We start from the raw sequence: 13,192 nt of genomic DNA, 5'->3' as shown, positions 1-13,192 counted from the left end.
GCAAACTCTCTTCCTTCTGCCTGTTGCTAGAACATGCAGAGATCCAGTTTATCAGCATCAAATGGGGGTTATAGCGAGCCACAAAGCACAGTGTCAGCACACATTAGTGGAATGCCACACAGGAAATACCAGAAGGATAGTGCAGGTGGAGAGAGTGGGTGGGGTGAGGGAATGAAGGTGATTCTAACCCACCTTTCTTCTTCCCTATTTTTGGGCCAGCTAGGGACCAAAACATCCTTCAGAATAGTTTAGAGCAGCCTAAAAACAGCTGTCTGTTACACCAGCTGAGTTACTGCATTGGCCAAGGATCAGACAGAGTCACATATGTCGACCTCTCCTCCCAATGTGAAGTGGATGTGTGTGTGTGGGAGGGGAAGGAAGTCACCTAACACTGGCTACATTGGCTGTGTGACATTTTGAGAATGTCAGATGGTAAAGCATGGGAGTTCTCATCAGCCACTCATTTTGTATGTTTTTTTTCTTTTTTTAAGCCAATCCAGTTTAACAGCATCAATTTACAAGCATTAATCCTGCTTAATTAATTTTGCTGGGCAAAAACCTGCTTGGGCCAAGCAGCTTGTAGGTGTTAAAGAACAGCCATACTGGGTCACACCAAAGGTCCATCTAGCCTTTGCTCTCAGTGTCCCTTGTACCTTTCCAGCTAAAAGCCAGAAGAGCCCCCTGTCGCCTCGCCGGGTTGCATCTGCCAAGCCTAGAGAACTGCAAGTTGAGTTACAGCCCTATGCGGAGGAGACGCCCAAACCAGCTCCTCGGAGCAAAGCCAGCTATTCCCACAGCCCAGTAGAGGTGCCCAGAGTAATGCCACAAAGCAAAGCCAGCAGCTCACGACATGCTGCCATCCAGCATCCGAGGTGAGGCCCATCCACACCTCCCATCCTCACTACGGACATTGCACTCATGCCTTTCACTAGCATGCTTACTGGGGCAAGCAGCCTCGTACCGAGCGTGGACATCGCTATTCTATTACAATGTGGACTGCAGTAGCCCCAGGGCCCCACAGTGCTAGGTGAAGTGCAAACGCAGATCATTTGTTGTGGCAGGAAGCTTTGCGTGGGGTGCACCTGAAATGTCTAAGCTGCAGGACCCATGGAGGGTATGTTTACCCTAGGGAATTTCCAGCTCGAGTAGATACACCAGCACTAACTCTGATTCACAGAACCATGGGGTGAGAAGGGACTGCAAGGGTCATCTAGGCTAACCCCCTGGTAAGGTGCAGGATTTGTTGTGTCTAAACCATCCAAGACTATCTAGCTTCCTTTTGAAAGCCTCCAGGGAAGGAGCTTTCATGTGTTGTAATATGACAGCCATGATTGAGCTATCATGCTAAAAATAGCAGGGTATGCTTGGCATGATGGGCTAGCCGCCCCAAGTACATGCCTAGGGTCTTGGATGGGATAAGACTCGGGGTGACTAGTTCATCCCGCCGCCCATGCAGCTGCAGTTTTTTTTTTTAAATCATGTAGCTACTTTTTGCGTGCTAGCTCAACCAGAGGTCATGTGGATATGTCCACATGAGCTGGAAAGGACACCTCCAGCTCCAATACAGATAGACTTTGGAGAATTCCATTTTTATTGTTTTATAATTTCAACAGATAATGCCATTGCCTAAAAATAAACTTTTATTTTTATTTTTGTCAATTTAAATAATTGTCTGGCCTCCCCCATAACTTCTCACAACTGTGAAAATTTAATGAGAGTAGATGTTGAGATTCAATTTGTCCAATTTGACCTTTAACTTTTTCAAATATTATATAACATAAAAATATCCCAATTAATTTTGTTTCCAACTGAAAAGTCTAAACATTTCATTCCAAGAATATCAAACCAAGACATTTTGACATAATCAAAGTGCTTTGTTTGGGGGGTTTTCCCCTCTACAGGAAATGCCAACACTGTTTTGATGAAATGAAATGCCAAATGAATGAAATGCCAAATGTTTTGATGAAAAATGTCCAAGTAGCTCTAGTAATAAAAGAGACTAGAAGGACAAGAACAGAGAGGCCATGCCGCTTAGGCAGAATGAAGAGGGCAACTGGGAGGGGATAAGAGATGACAGAGGAGAGGTATGGAGAAACTGGGTTGTGTAGGGTTTTAAAAGTGAGAACAAGGAGCTCACATTTGCCCCAGGGAGGAAGAGGAAGCCAACTGAGGGTTTTGAAGATGGGCTGGAAGTAGACAAAGAATTGGACAAGATACTTGAGTTTTTGTGGCAGCATTTTGGACTGAAGAGGATGAATTGGCAGTCAGAAATTCCTGCTCCCCCTGCTGGTTGGGAACAAGCTAGGTACTGAAGCTGTGATAGCCTGCTCTTGAAAGTGGTGTGGTGCTAAGACAGGGCTGAGGTGCATGGAGCAGCTGCTGCAAGTACCAGTGGAATGGGGGTGAAGGAAAACAGGCCTAATATTTGCCCCTGTACTCTACCTTGCTGTTCAAAGTTTCAGTGCTGGTTGTACATATGCTCTCGCCCCACCAGGGGACTTGAACACACAACCTTCTAGCCAACCACTGAAAGCACTGCCAATCTGTATTTAATGACAACGGTCTTGGTCTCCTCATCACAGATTGTCCCAGATATCCCTGACCCAACTGCTCAGAGCCCTCCACTTCCTCCATGTCTGACCTTTCCTTCTTCCATCATTTTACTTTCAGCACCCCACCCTTCAGTTCCGAGGAGGACTCTGGGGAGGACGGCGCCAGCCTCACCCCAGTGAAATTCAAACATCCCATCACCCTGCAGCAAGCGCAAACCCCTTTGAGGCTGACCCAGAATGACGAAACCACATCAGACTGGTCTGACATCGATTCCTCAGAGGGAAAAGCCAGCCCAGCCATGAGAACCACTCCAACAGGTGAATCATAAATAATAATTTTCATCTATCAGAATATAGTTAATGTGCTAAAATCAGAAATCTCTATCGTAGTTCATGCCCTGATACTGAAGGAAAGGGGCGATTTGCATGCACATCTGTTTCTACATTTGACAGCTTAAGCCAACAAAAGAGGTAATTCTGTGTTAGTGTCTATTAAGCCCGCTCTCAGCCTGGGGGAAACTGATTGTGAAGAGAATGGGGTGGTCATTCTCCAGGAATAGAATCCTAAATGCACTAGTGCCAAGGCCCCAGAAAAGGACATTTCTCACCTTGCTTTTCCTAACACAAGACCCAGAGGTACCAAGATAATGGGTGTCAGGAGTAAGACTTTGTTCTGATGCATCTGCACTCTTGGGAGTCAGTTACAGTGGCATGCTGCTGGTTCAGCTAAGGGGTGTTCACAGATAGATAGCCTGCACCCTGCTCTGGGGTAGTCCTCCCCATGAGAAACAAAACCAGCTTCTGTTTTCCTGCGGAGCCATTACTAAGTCACTTTGGCTCCAATCCACATGAGCAGTCCCACTGAAGTCCATGGGACTATTCACCCGCATAAAGATACACATGTACACATGTACCTTCCTGGATCAGGGCCTTTGTGAGGGGATTAACACTGATGTGCTTTCAAAATGCATTGTTGCTCCCCTCTTAAACCCCAGAGAGTGGGGTGCATGGTTCCTTCTTTATCCCTTTAGAATAGACCTTGCCATTAATCCAGGGGATTTCTAAATATCTTCTTTAGGTGTAAGAAATAATGTTGTTCAAAGGGACCTCTCAGCTTGGCATTTTTAAATGGACTAAAATGCTAGTTTCTGCTAGCTCACCCTGAAAGTGTGAGTGCTGTCTTTTTAAAAAATGCTTTTGGGGAACAAATATCAGGGTTTTTCTGCTGCCCTACTGAGATTTATCATAGAATCATAGAATATCAGGGTTGGAAGGGACCTCAGGAGGTCATCTAGTCCAACCCCCTGCTCAAAGCAGGACCGATCCGCAATTAAATCATCCCAGCCAGGGCTTTGTCAAGCCTGACCTTAAAAACTTCTAAGGAAGGAGATTCCACCACCTCCCTAGGTAACGCATTCCAGTGTTTCACCACCCTCCTAGTGAAAAAGTTTTTCCTAATATCCAACCTAAATCTCCCCCACTGTAACTTGAGACCATTACTCCTTGTTCTGTCATCTGCTACCACTGAGAACAGTCTAGAGCCATCCTCTTTGGAACCCCCTTTCAGGTAGTTGAAAGCAGCTATCAAATCCCCCCTCATTCTTCTCTTCCGTAGACTAAACATCCCCAGTTCCCGCAGCCTCTCCTCTTAAGTCATTTGTTCCAGTCCCCTAATCATTTTTGGTGCCCTCCACTGGACGTTTTCCAATTTTTTCACATCCTTCTTGTAGTGTGGGGCCCAAAACTGGACACAGTACTCCAGATGAGGCCTCACCAGTGTCGAATAGAGGGGAACGATCACGTCCCTCGATCTGCTGGCAATGCCCCTACTTATACATCCCAAAATGCCATTGGCCTTCTTGGCAACAAGGGCACACTGTTGACTCATATCCAGCTTCTCGTCCACTGTCACCCCTAGGTCCTTTTCTGCAGAACTGCTGCCGAGCCATTCGGTCCCTAGTCTGTAGCGGTGCACTGGATTCTTCCATCCTAAGTGCAGGACTCTGCACTTTGTCCTTGTTGAACCTCATCAGATTTCTTTTGGCCCAATCCTCCAATTTGTCTAGGTCCCTCTGTATCCTATCCCTACCCTCCAGCGTATCTACCTCTCCTCCCAGTTTAGTGTCAGTTTATGGGGTGGGGGGGGGCGTTTCTAGCAACGTAGAAACTGACTATACAGGGAGACAATGAAACAAACTATATACAAAGGGCTGTCAAATGGACACCAGAAAGAATCACTTATTTCAAGTAGCTCCCTTCGACTATAGAAGCCTTTGGTGCTATAGTAGATACCACAGTTCCCTGGCTGAATCCCCAGTGGGGAATAAATCCAGGACTTTTATCTCCAACGTGCCAGCTTCTCCTGCTTGAGCTAAATGATGTCCATTTCCTGGGAGCAGCAGTAGGCATCTTTCATCTGTGGAGCAGCCACCGCAGAGACAGACATTTGGCAAGCATGTTACATGGGTACCACATGTTTAGTCCCACATGTTGAAGTTGTCCCTTTAAATGACACTCCTGATGCACATTATTGGCAAAGAACTTGTTTACACCAAAGGTTTTTTAGCTAGCCCCTTTGTAAAGGCTAGTGTGAATGCTCCCCAAGCGTTTGTTGAAGGATATAAACCTGGTGAACCATGGGCAGAGGTATAGTTTTGATCTCACCGACCTTCCTTGCAGTAAAAACTTCAGAGCCTTGTCTCCACTACGGCTTTCCAGCAGGATAGTTAATGCGTGTTAATTATCCCGCAGTAAAACCAATGGTTTTTGGCAGTGAAAACTATTGCCTTTGTGGTTCTCCCTGTGCCCAGCTCCGTGGTCAACTACAGGCACTTTTATCCTGGAACAGACATTTGGGGCATGTTAAGACTATTTCTTACACACATGCTAACTATGTTGAGTTAACTGGCAATCAGTTAGCTGGAGGGCACTAAACAGGCCCTAAACCATTGGAGCAGCTTACCAAGGTTTGTGGCGGATTATCCATTGCTGACAATTTTTAAATCCAGATGGGCTGTGTTTCTAAAAGCTCTGCTCTAGGAATTACTTTGGGGAAGTTCTCTGGCCTGTGCTACATAGGAGATCAGACTGGATGGTCCTAATGGTTCCTTCTGGCCTTGGCATCTATGGAAATGACCCAGTGGCTCCACCTTCCATGATGTCAGTACTTTGCATCGACATCTCCAATAATTGGGTAATCTCAGTGATTGGCCATGAGCCACAAAGCCTTTCTTGTGCAGGCCAGCAGTTCAGAGCTGAACCATGCTGGGCGTGGACAAAAGTCATTCTTCCCTGGCTGCTAGTCAGCCCTGTCTATGAAATGAGCGGGTGCCTTCTATCCACTGCCTAGCTGGCAGCCATCTGCATCACAAAAATTGTCACCACAACCAGAGTCCACATCAGCTCTTTTCGGAAGGACTGACTAGACATGGAGCTAGAAGCTCCAACACTTAGCAGGAGCCTTAGTAACTCAGGATTGAGGCACACTGCTGTGGTAGCCTGCAGCTGATTGTATTTGTCCTATGGGTGAATTGAGGCTGGAAGTTAGGACTGTTTCTAACCATCGGAGGAGTGAGGTTTTGGAACAGCCTACTAATAGGAGCACTGGGGGCAAACAACCAAATTGTTTGTTTGAAGACGGAGCTTGGTAAGTTTGCAAGTGATATGATCGGGTTGCCTGAGATAGCATGGGACTGGACTCAGTGACCCAGGAGGTCCTTTCCAGTCCTGTGTACTATGGCTCCATGTCTAGTTGGCAGCTGGTATCAAGCGGAGTGCCCCAAGGGTCGGTCCTGGGGCCAGTTTTGTTCAATATCTTCATTAATGATCTGGAGGATGGTGTGGATTGCACCATCAGCAAGTTTGCAGATGACACTAAACTGGGAAGAGAGGTAGATACGCTGGAGGGTAGGGACAGGATACAGAGGGCCCTAGACAAATTAGAGGATTGGGCCAAAAGAAATCTGATGAGGTACAACAAGGACAAAGTGCAGAGTCCTGCACTTAGGACAGAAGAATCCCATGCACTGCTACAGATTAGTGACCGAATGGCTAGGCAGCAGTTCTGCAGAAAAGGACCTAGGGGTTACAGTGGACGAGAAGCTGGATATGAGTCAAGGGTGTGCCCTTGTTGCCAAGAAGGCCAGTAGCATTTGGGGCTGTATAAATAGGGGCATTGCCAGCAGATTGAGGGATAAGATCGTTCGCCTCTATTGGACATTGGTGAGATCTCATCTGGAGTACTGTGTCCAGTTTTGGGCCCCACGCTACAAGAAGGATGTGAAAAAATTGGAAAGCGTCCAGCGGAGAGCAACAAAAATGATTAGGGGACTGGAACACATGACTTATGAGGAGAGGCTGCGGGAACTGGGATTGTTTAGTCTGGGGAAGAGAAGAATGAGGGGGGATTTGATAGCTGCTTTCAACTACCTGAAAGGGGGGTTCCAAAGAGGATGGATCTAGACTGTTCTCAGTGGTAGAAGATGACAGAACAAGGAGTAATGGTCTCATATTGCAGTGGGAGGGGTTTAGGTTTTATATTAGGAAAAACTTTTTCACTAGGAGGGTGGTGAAACACTGGAATGCGTTACCTAGGGCGGTGGTGGAATCTCCTTCCTTAGAGGTTTTTAAGGTCAGGCTTGACAAAGCCCTGGCTGGGATGATTTAGTTGGGGATTGGTCCTGCTTTGAGCAGGAGGTTGGACTAGATGACCTCCTGAGGTCCCTTCCAACCCTGATATTCTATGATTCTATGAACTATAGTTGGCTTCTGAACTCCATCACTGACACCTTTCACCAGCAACATGTTCCCTTTTAAACTGGAAAAGAGGTCTGGAAGGAAATCCTTTCCCATCCACTCTGAGTCCTGATGAGCAATTCAGTTGTGCAGCGATATTGACCATGTGATTGCAGGGCCCTGGATTCCAATTCTAACAAGCTGTGCTCTGTGCAGGGACGCTGGTGTCCGCAATGGCTAAAAATCTGGAGCGCGCACTGAGCATGCCAGCAAGGAAGCCTGCTGGTGGGAGAAAACTCCTCCCTGCCGCGCCCTCTGATTCTCCGAAACCAAGTCACTCAGACAAGAAACTCCAGGTACCTTGTGCAACAGGCAGACTTTTGGAGAAAGCTGGGCAAGCCATACAGAGAATGGGAAGTGTCTGGTATTCAGGAATGCAACGATTTAGTATGGAGACCAGCATCGTCTCAAACCATTTCCCAGTCGAGACCACTATACAGCCAGAGACTCAAAAAATAACAAGCCATTGGGGTAGGGGAAGGAGTTTTAGAGCGTTCGCACTGGGGAGGAGGAATGTGTGTTTATGCTCTGGGCATGAGGGATTGTTTAGGAATATACTCAGGGGAAGACTTTCTGCAACTATCTCAACATTGTTCCCCCATGTATATTTTTTTCAGTTTTTGAAATGTCATGGAAATTCTGTAACTTGACACACTTCAAGCAGCTCTGCCCAATTCCTCTCCCAGCTTCATTAAATAAGGACTGGATGTGTCATTCTAAAATATATACTCTAGCTCAACCCACAAGATGTGGGCTTGGTGCAGGAATCCCAGGCTGAACCTCTGGCCTGTGTTATGAAAGAGGTCAGACTACATGATCCCAACAGCCTGGTCAGGCCTATAACTGCGTATTTGAGTTTCCTAGGGAGTCCTTGTAGTTCATGCTCCATAATACACATCTGAGCATGTAAGTAGTTCTGCTGCTGGGCCAGCCCTGCCTTGCACTGGGAAGTGCTGGGGCGCTGCAGCAGAAAACCATTAGCTGAAGGAAGCATTTGATAAACGTATATTTGGATTTGAATGATAAGGGTTTGCCACGTGGAAATGCTCCCCTGGGTGCAGAGGGCAAGCACTATACTAATCCCATGCCAGCCCCCTGCAATCAGCCAGGGCCATTATCAGCAAAGACAGCACCCGCTAATGCTCGCCATGTTTGCTCATTCTGTCTCCTCCCATTCCCCATGCAGTTTGTGGATGAGAACAGCGACTTGGAAACTTCCTCCCTTGAAGAGATCACCCAGCTCCTGGATGCTAAGAGCCAGACGAAGCAGCAGCAGCAACCAGCTGTGAGGCACAGCGGGAACTCGTCAGGGTCGCAGGGCACCAGCGTCTGGAGTTCCAACAGCATGAGGGCTGGAGGCTGGTGACTTGCTTGATAGCTCCCTTCGCCGTACCCTACAAGTGCTTGGATTTCAGGGCCCAGTCCCAAAGCTGGAAGTTCCTGCCATGTGGCCACAAGGCTTTGGAATCCCGCTACTCATAGGATGATCAGGCACTGGGCTCTAATTTAAAAACAACCCACCAGTTTAGAGCGATCAGAATGGGAATCCCTGTCCCATGGCCTCAAATGCTACCTAGCCATGACGCATTTTTGCAATGGCTGCCCAAGTGCCCTGTCCACAGTGCATGAGGGTCAGTGTATCCTGGGCTGGTTGGAAAAACATATCATTCAACACCCCTGCGTGTGGAGGGGCACATTCTGCTGCCCAGCCACCAGTGTGAAGAAAGTAGTGGGACTGAGCCTGTGGAGGGAAGACACTGTGTCAGCATTCAGGGGATACACAGGGCTCTGTGGGGGCAGGGCAAGGGCATGGTTGCCATCCTTTGGACACTCTGTAGTTGGGTCACGCATAGTATGAAGGCCACGGGAGCATCAAGGCTGCAGGTACATCCCCCAAGCTTCTCATCCCCTCCTTGGCCGAGCGGAGGAAGGAACCCCTCACTCCTCCCACCCAGAGAGATCCCCAGCAGACAGCTAACTGTGCATAGATTCACAGGATCAGGCCCTAAAGAAGTCCGATTGTGCCCCAGAGCTCCATGCACAGTGCAGACTCTCCTCATGCAGATCAACCCCTTCCATGCGGCTAGGGGGTCAGCTGCCTTGGTGGCATCATCCCCCCATTCCTCCAGGCCCGTGGCGGGTGATCCTTGGTCTGCCTTGGGGGAGGGGATAGGGCAGGGCCCTTGGAGGGATGGGGATGTATTTTGGACCCTCAGAGCCCTGCACAGCCATGAAAAGATAACACAGGCCACAGCTAGGTTATTTTAATGCCTCCCCACTGTCTGCACTGGGGAGCCCCCTTTAGGAGGGATCCTAGTGACAACTGCTGGCTGTGAGGCCCCATCAGCTCAGTTCCATAGGATGCACTTTGCCAGGGAGCAGGCAGGGGAGGAGGGATTGGGGCAGCCTGCCAGGGGCACAGGGTCTTAGATGGATGGCTGGTCCTCCCACATTGGGGGATGGTTGGGCTGGCCCCACTGCCTGTTCTTCAGGGGGCAAACCTCCTCTCCCCACTGGAACGCTGTCCACAAGGAGAGCCTCAGTAGGTTTCCATCCCTCTTCCCCACCTCACACTGGGGGTGTTCCCCTAGGAGCGGGAATCCGGCCCTGATTTTATAGCCGGGGAGCAAAAGATAAGATACAAGAAACAGGACTCTGTTAACCCCCTCAGCGCTGCATGGACAGGCCCCTCAGCATGGGCCTGGCTGCAGCTACTCCCTCTGACAGCGTATGCCAGCTCAGATGAGCCGTGTCCTACAGCTGGCAAAGCAATGCAGAGAGAAGGTGACAGAGAAAACATTAACAAGGATTGGGAATGCTTGGCAAGTTCTCTCTGAGAACACACATGTACAGAAACGTCCACTCGATGGCGCCATAGCCCCAGAAATGGGCAGGGCTGCTATACTTAGTACTGACTAAGGGAGCTGCTGGAAAGTCAGGAGCAGGTTGTAGGAACAGATCTGATCAAGCAGGTGCACTTGTCTAAAGCACATTAGAGAAAGCAGCAGAGCTCTGTCACATAAATACGCAGAGTCTGGCTCTCCGTGAGCTTGCACCTTATGCCGTTGCTTACGCCAAGGAGCGTAAAATATTACCTGGTCAGAACGGTAGCCACTTACATCCTCCCCTTGCATGTGCATAAATTGTTACACAAGGTGCAGTGCAGAAGATCAGCCCCACAGTGTCATGCACTGAAGAGCATACGAAACCACATCCTGGGCTCTGTGTACTGAGAATCCACAAGGTTCAGCAATGAACTCTACAGTGCCTCACAATCTCCTCAGCTGCACCAGAGGGACACAGCCCATAGCTGTTACGACCGATAACACTGTGAATTTCAGGTATATCTGCAAGGTGGCTTGTGGCTGGGCCTTGTTCAGGTGCAAAAGGAGGAGGATGCAAACGCTTTCCTAGTGTCCCACTGGCAAGGGACCTCTGCAGTCTATGGCCACTCCAGAGGGCAGGAGCTGCCCCCTGCGAGTGCTTCCTGAATCTCAAGCCATGCCAAAAGGACAGGGAGTGAGTGGAGCCACACAATGCTGCCCCAGAGCTATAGGGCAGAGCCGTACCTCTGCCTACTGATAGCTCTGCCTTAATGACAGATCTGGCTCCCTGTGTGACTAGAATGGCTGGATACGGTGTATTACTTACATAATCAATATAACAGCCTTCCCAAATGCTACCTCCCACTCACTTGAGGATGCTTTTCATGGTACTTTTACAAGGCTGTGATAAATTTCCACAGACTCCAAAGGGTTAACAAGGTTTCACTACATTTGCTCGAGCTCCCTTTGCTTTACAACATATCTGCTGTTGATTTGCACTGTCCTTCCTAATCAGGGTATTTTTCTTATTTGTTGCAGAGTTCCTCTGTGTTCCTCCTAGCAAGAGAGTTATTCTGCTCCCATGCCTTGATGCAGCAAAGCACTTTAGCATGGGAATGGTCCCACTGTCTTCAGGGCATCAGTGCTTGACATTATGCATGTGCTTAAGGCCTAGATCCTGAAAGTTATTTCAGGGGAGCTAGGCACCTTTGAGGAGCTGGGCCTAAGTGCTTTGCTAGATGAGTGTTTCAGAGGCAACTGCCTTCAGCCAAGTGAATCAAAAGAAATCCAATCTGTGTTCAAGGGACACTCATTTTGAAATCAGGTGACTTTTTAAAACAGTTAAAAATTATTCCAGGTATTAACCCTGACCCTGAGTCCGCCTGCCCTTTTTTGTTGTACAATCAAATTTTCATTTTTTTAAATATGATTTGTCTCCCCCCGGTGCAAGGGAAACTGACTAGACAAGGAGAAACACAAAGTGACTTGACAAAAAGTGCTGTCAAAGGTAAAAATTTAATGGAAAAATAGGAACAAAATTAGTTTTCAGATTGGCATCACTGAAGAGACTGAAGCATTGCTTGAAAGAAGAGTATGTGAAGAAGTGTCAGACTTCGGGGTGGTGGGGATTAAATGAATGGTGTCCCTTTGTTATGCCCATCAAAAACATCTATGCATGAGTTTGGAACTGGTTTTAGAAAGCAAAAGGACTCTCAAGAGCATAAGAACAGCCATACTGGGTCAGACCAATGGTCCATCTAGCCCAGTATCTTGTCTTCTGACAGTGACCAGTGGCAGATGCTTCAGCGGGAATAGGGCAATTATCAAGTGATCCCTTCCTTTTCATCCAGTCCCCATATCTGGCATTTGGAGGGCTAGGGACACCCAGAGGAGGGGTTGTGTCCCTGAAAATCTTGGCTAGTTGCCATTGCTGGACCTATCCTCTTCTTGTTATATCACCCTCCATATGATGGGAAACAACCAGGGACTTCCTGCTCTAGAATGGAGTTTGCCTGTGCGCAGCTGAACAGAAATGCATATCATAGCTTTACTCCCCCCTTCTTATTTTTAAATTATTGGAGGACCCTATCCAAAGAATGAATATAGTCCATGAAAATAAGTTACTGCACAAAATGAGTTTTGCTACTAAAATTTAGCCTTAAAAATGAAGTAAGTGCCAGGAAATCTATACATTTTTGTACATCTACTTATATGCTGTGTCTGAGACAATTTTGACAATTCAGATTTCTAATTTTTGTAAATTTGAAAAAAGGAAAAATCAGTGACATTTTTACAACCTCCATGTCCCTGCCCCCTTTTTTTTCAACCAAGTATAGAGCTGGTTGGAATTTTTACATTTTTGTAATTTCATTTTTTTTTTAAAGAAAAAGGTCAAATTAAAAGCAAAATTCATTACATTTTCCCACTTTTTTCAACCAATTTTAATTTCTAGTGCCTTTCTAGTGCCTAGTGTCATTAGGGAAAAAATATTTTAAACTAACATTTTACATATCTGGTCTCATTGTCTGTGGAATATAAAAGAGTCTGAGTTTAGGAGAATGGAAATAGAAATTCAATCCAAAATGATATTTCTGAGCTTTCATAAAATATCAAGAACACCTGGTAACTAGCAATCTCAAAACAAATATAAACAAACCCTATCTGAAAACACAGAAGTGTGTTCCACACACCTCATCACTAATTAATGTTCCCATTTTAAGAAAGAATTATGATTTATTTGTATTAATTATTTATTATGGCTACAGTGTCATAGCGAGGCCTGATACTCTACAATTACTTTAACAGACGTTATCCTTCTTTTTGGCTGGTGATCAGCCTATTTGTGAATACTTCCTTCAATATAACGTGTTTGTTTCAGCAGCGGGGTTTTCTTTTAAATTGTTCCTTCTGGAGCTTTTGTCTGGGGAAAGCAAATGAAAGAGTCCCACCAAACATGCTCTAGAATAGTAAATGAGTTTACATTGTCACAGGTCCAAGGTGTTAGCTGGAATGCACCTGAAG

General features: G+C 47.0%; 1 protein-coding gene across 1 annotated transcript in view; it reads left to right on the top strand.

Moving 5' to 3' along the window:
• Positions 1-12,645, top strand: part of DZIP1L (DAZ interacting zinc finger protein 1 like) — a 41,585-nt gene extending 28,940 nt beyond the window's left edge. Inside the window, exons 13-16 of the mRNA XM_073360343.2 lie at positions 662-872; positions 2,671-2,870; positions 7,503-7,642; positions 8,533-12,645. Coding sequence (XP_073216444.2) covers positions 662-872; positions 2,671-2,870; positions 7,503-7,642; positions 8,533-8,712 — 731 coding nt within the window. The 3' untranslated portion in view covers positions 8,713-12,645. The remainder of the gene's footprint in view (positions 1-661; positions 873-2,670; positions 2,871-7,502; positions 7,643-8,532) is intronic.
• Positions 12,646-13,192: the final 547 nt, after the last annotated feature.

The sequence above is a fragment of the Lepidochelys kempii genome, chromosome 9 (assembly GCF_965140285.1).
Source record: "Lepidochelys kempii isolate rLepKem1 chromosome 9, rLepKem1.hap1, whole genome shotgun sequence".
NCBI classification, from domain to species: Eukaryota; Metazoa; Chordata; order Testudines; family Cheloniidae; genus Lepidochelys; species Lepidochelys kempii.
The sequence above is the reverse complement of the archived record's forward strand: the minus strand, read 5'-3'. Positions and strand labels throughout refer to the sequence as shown.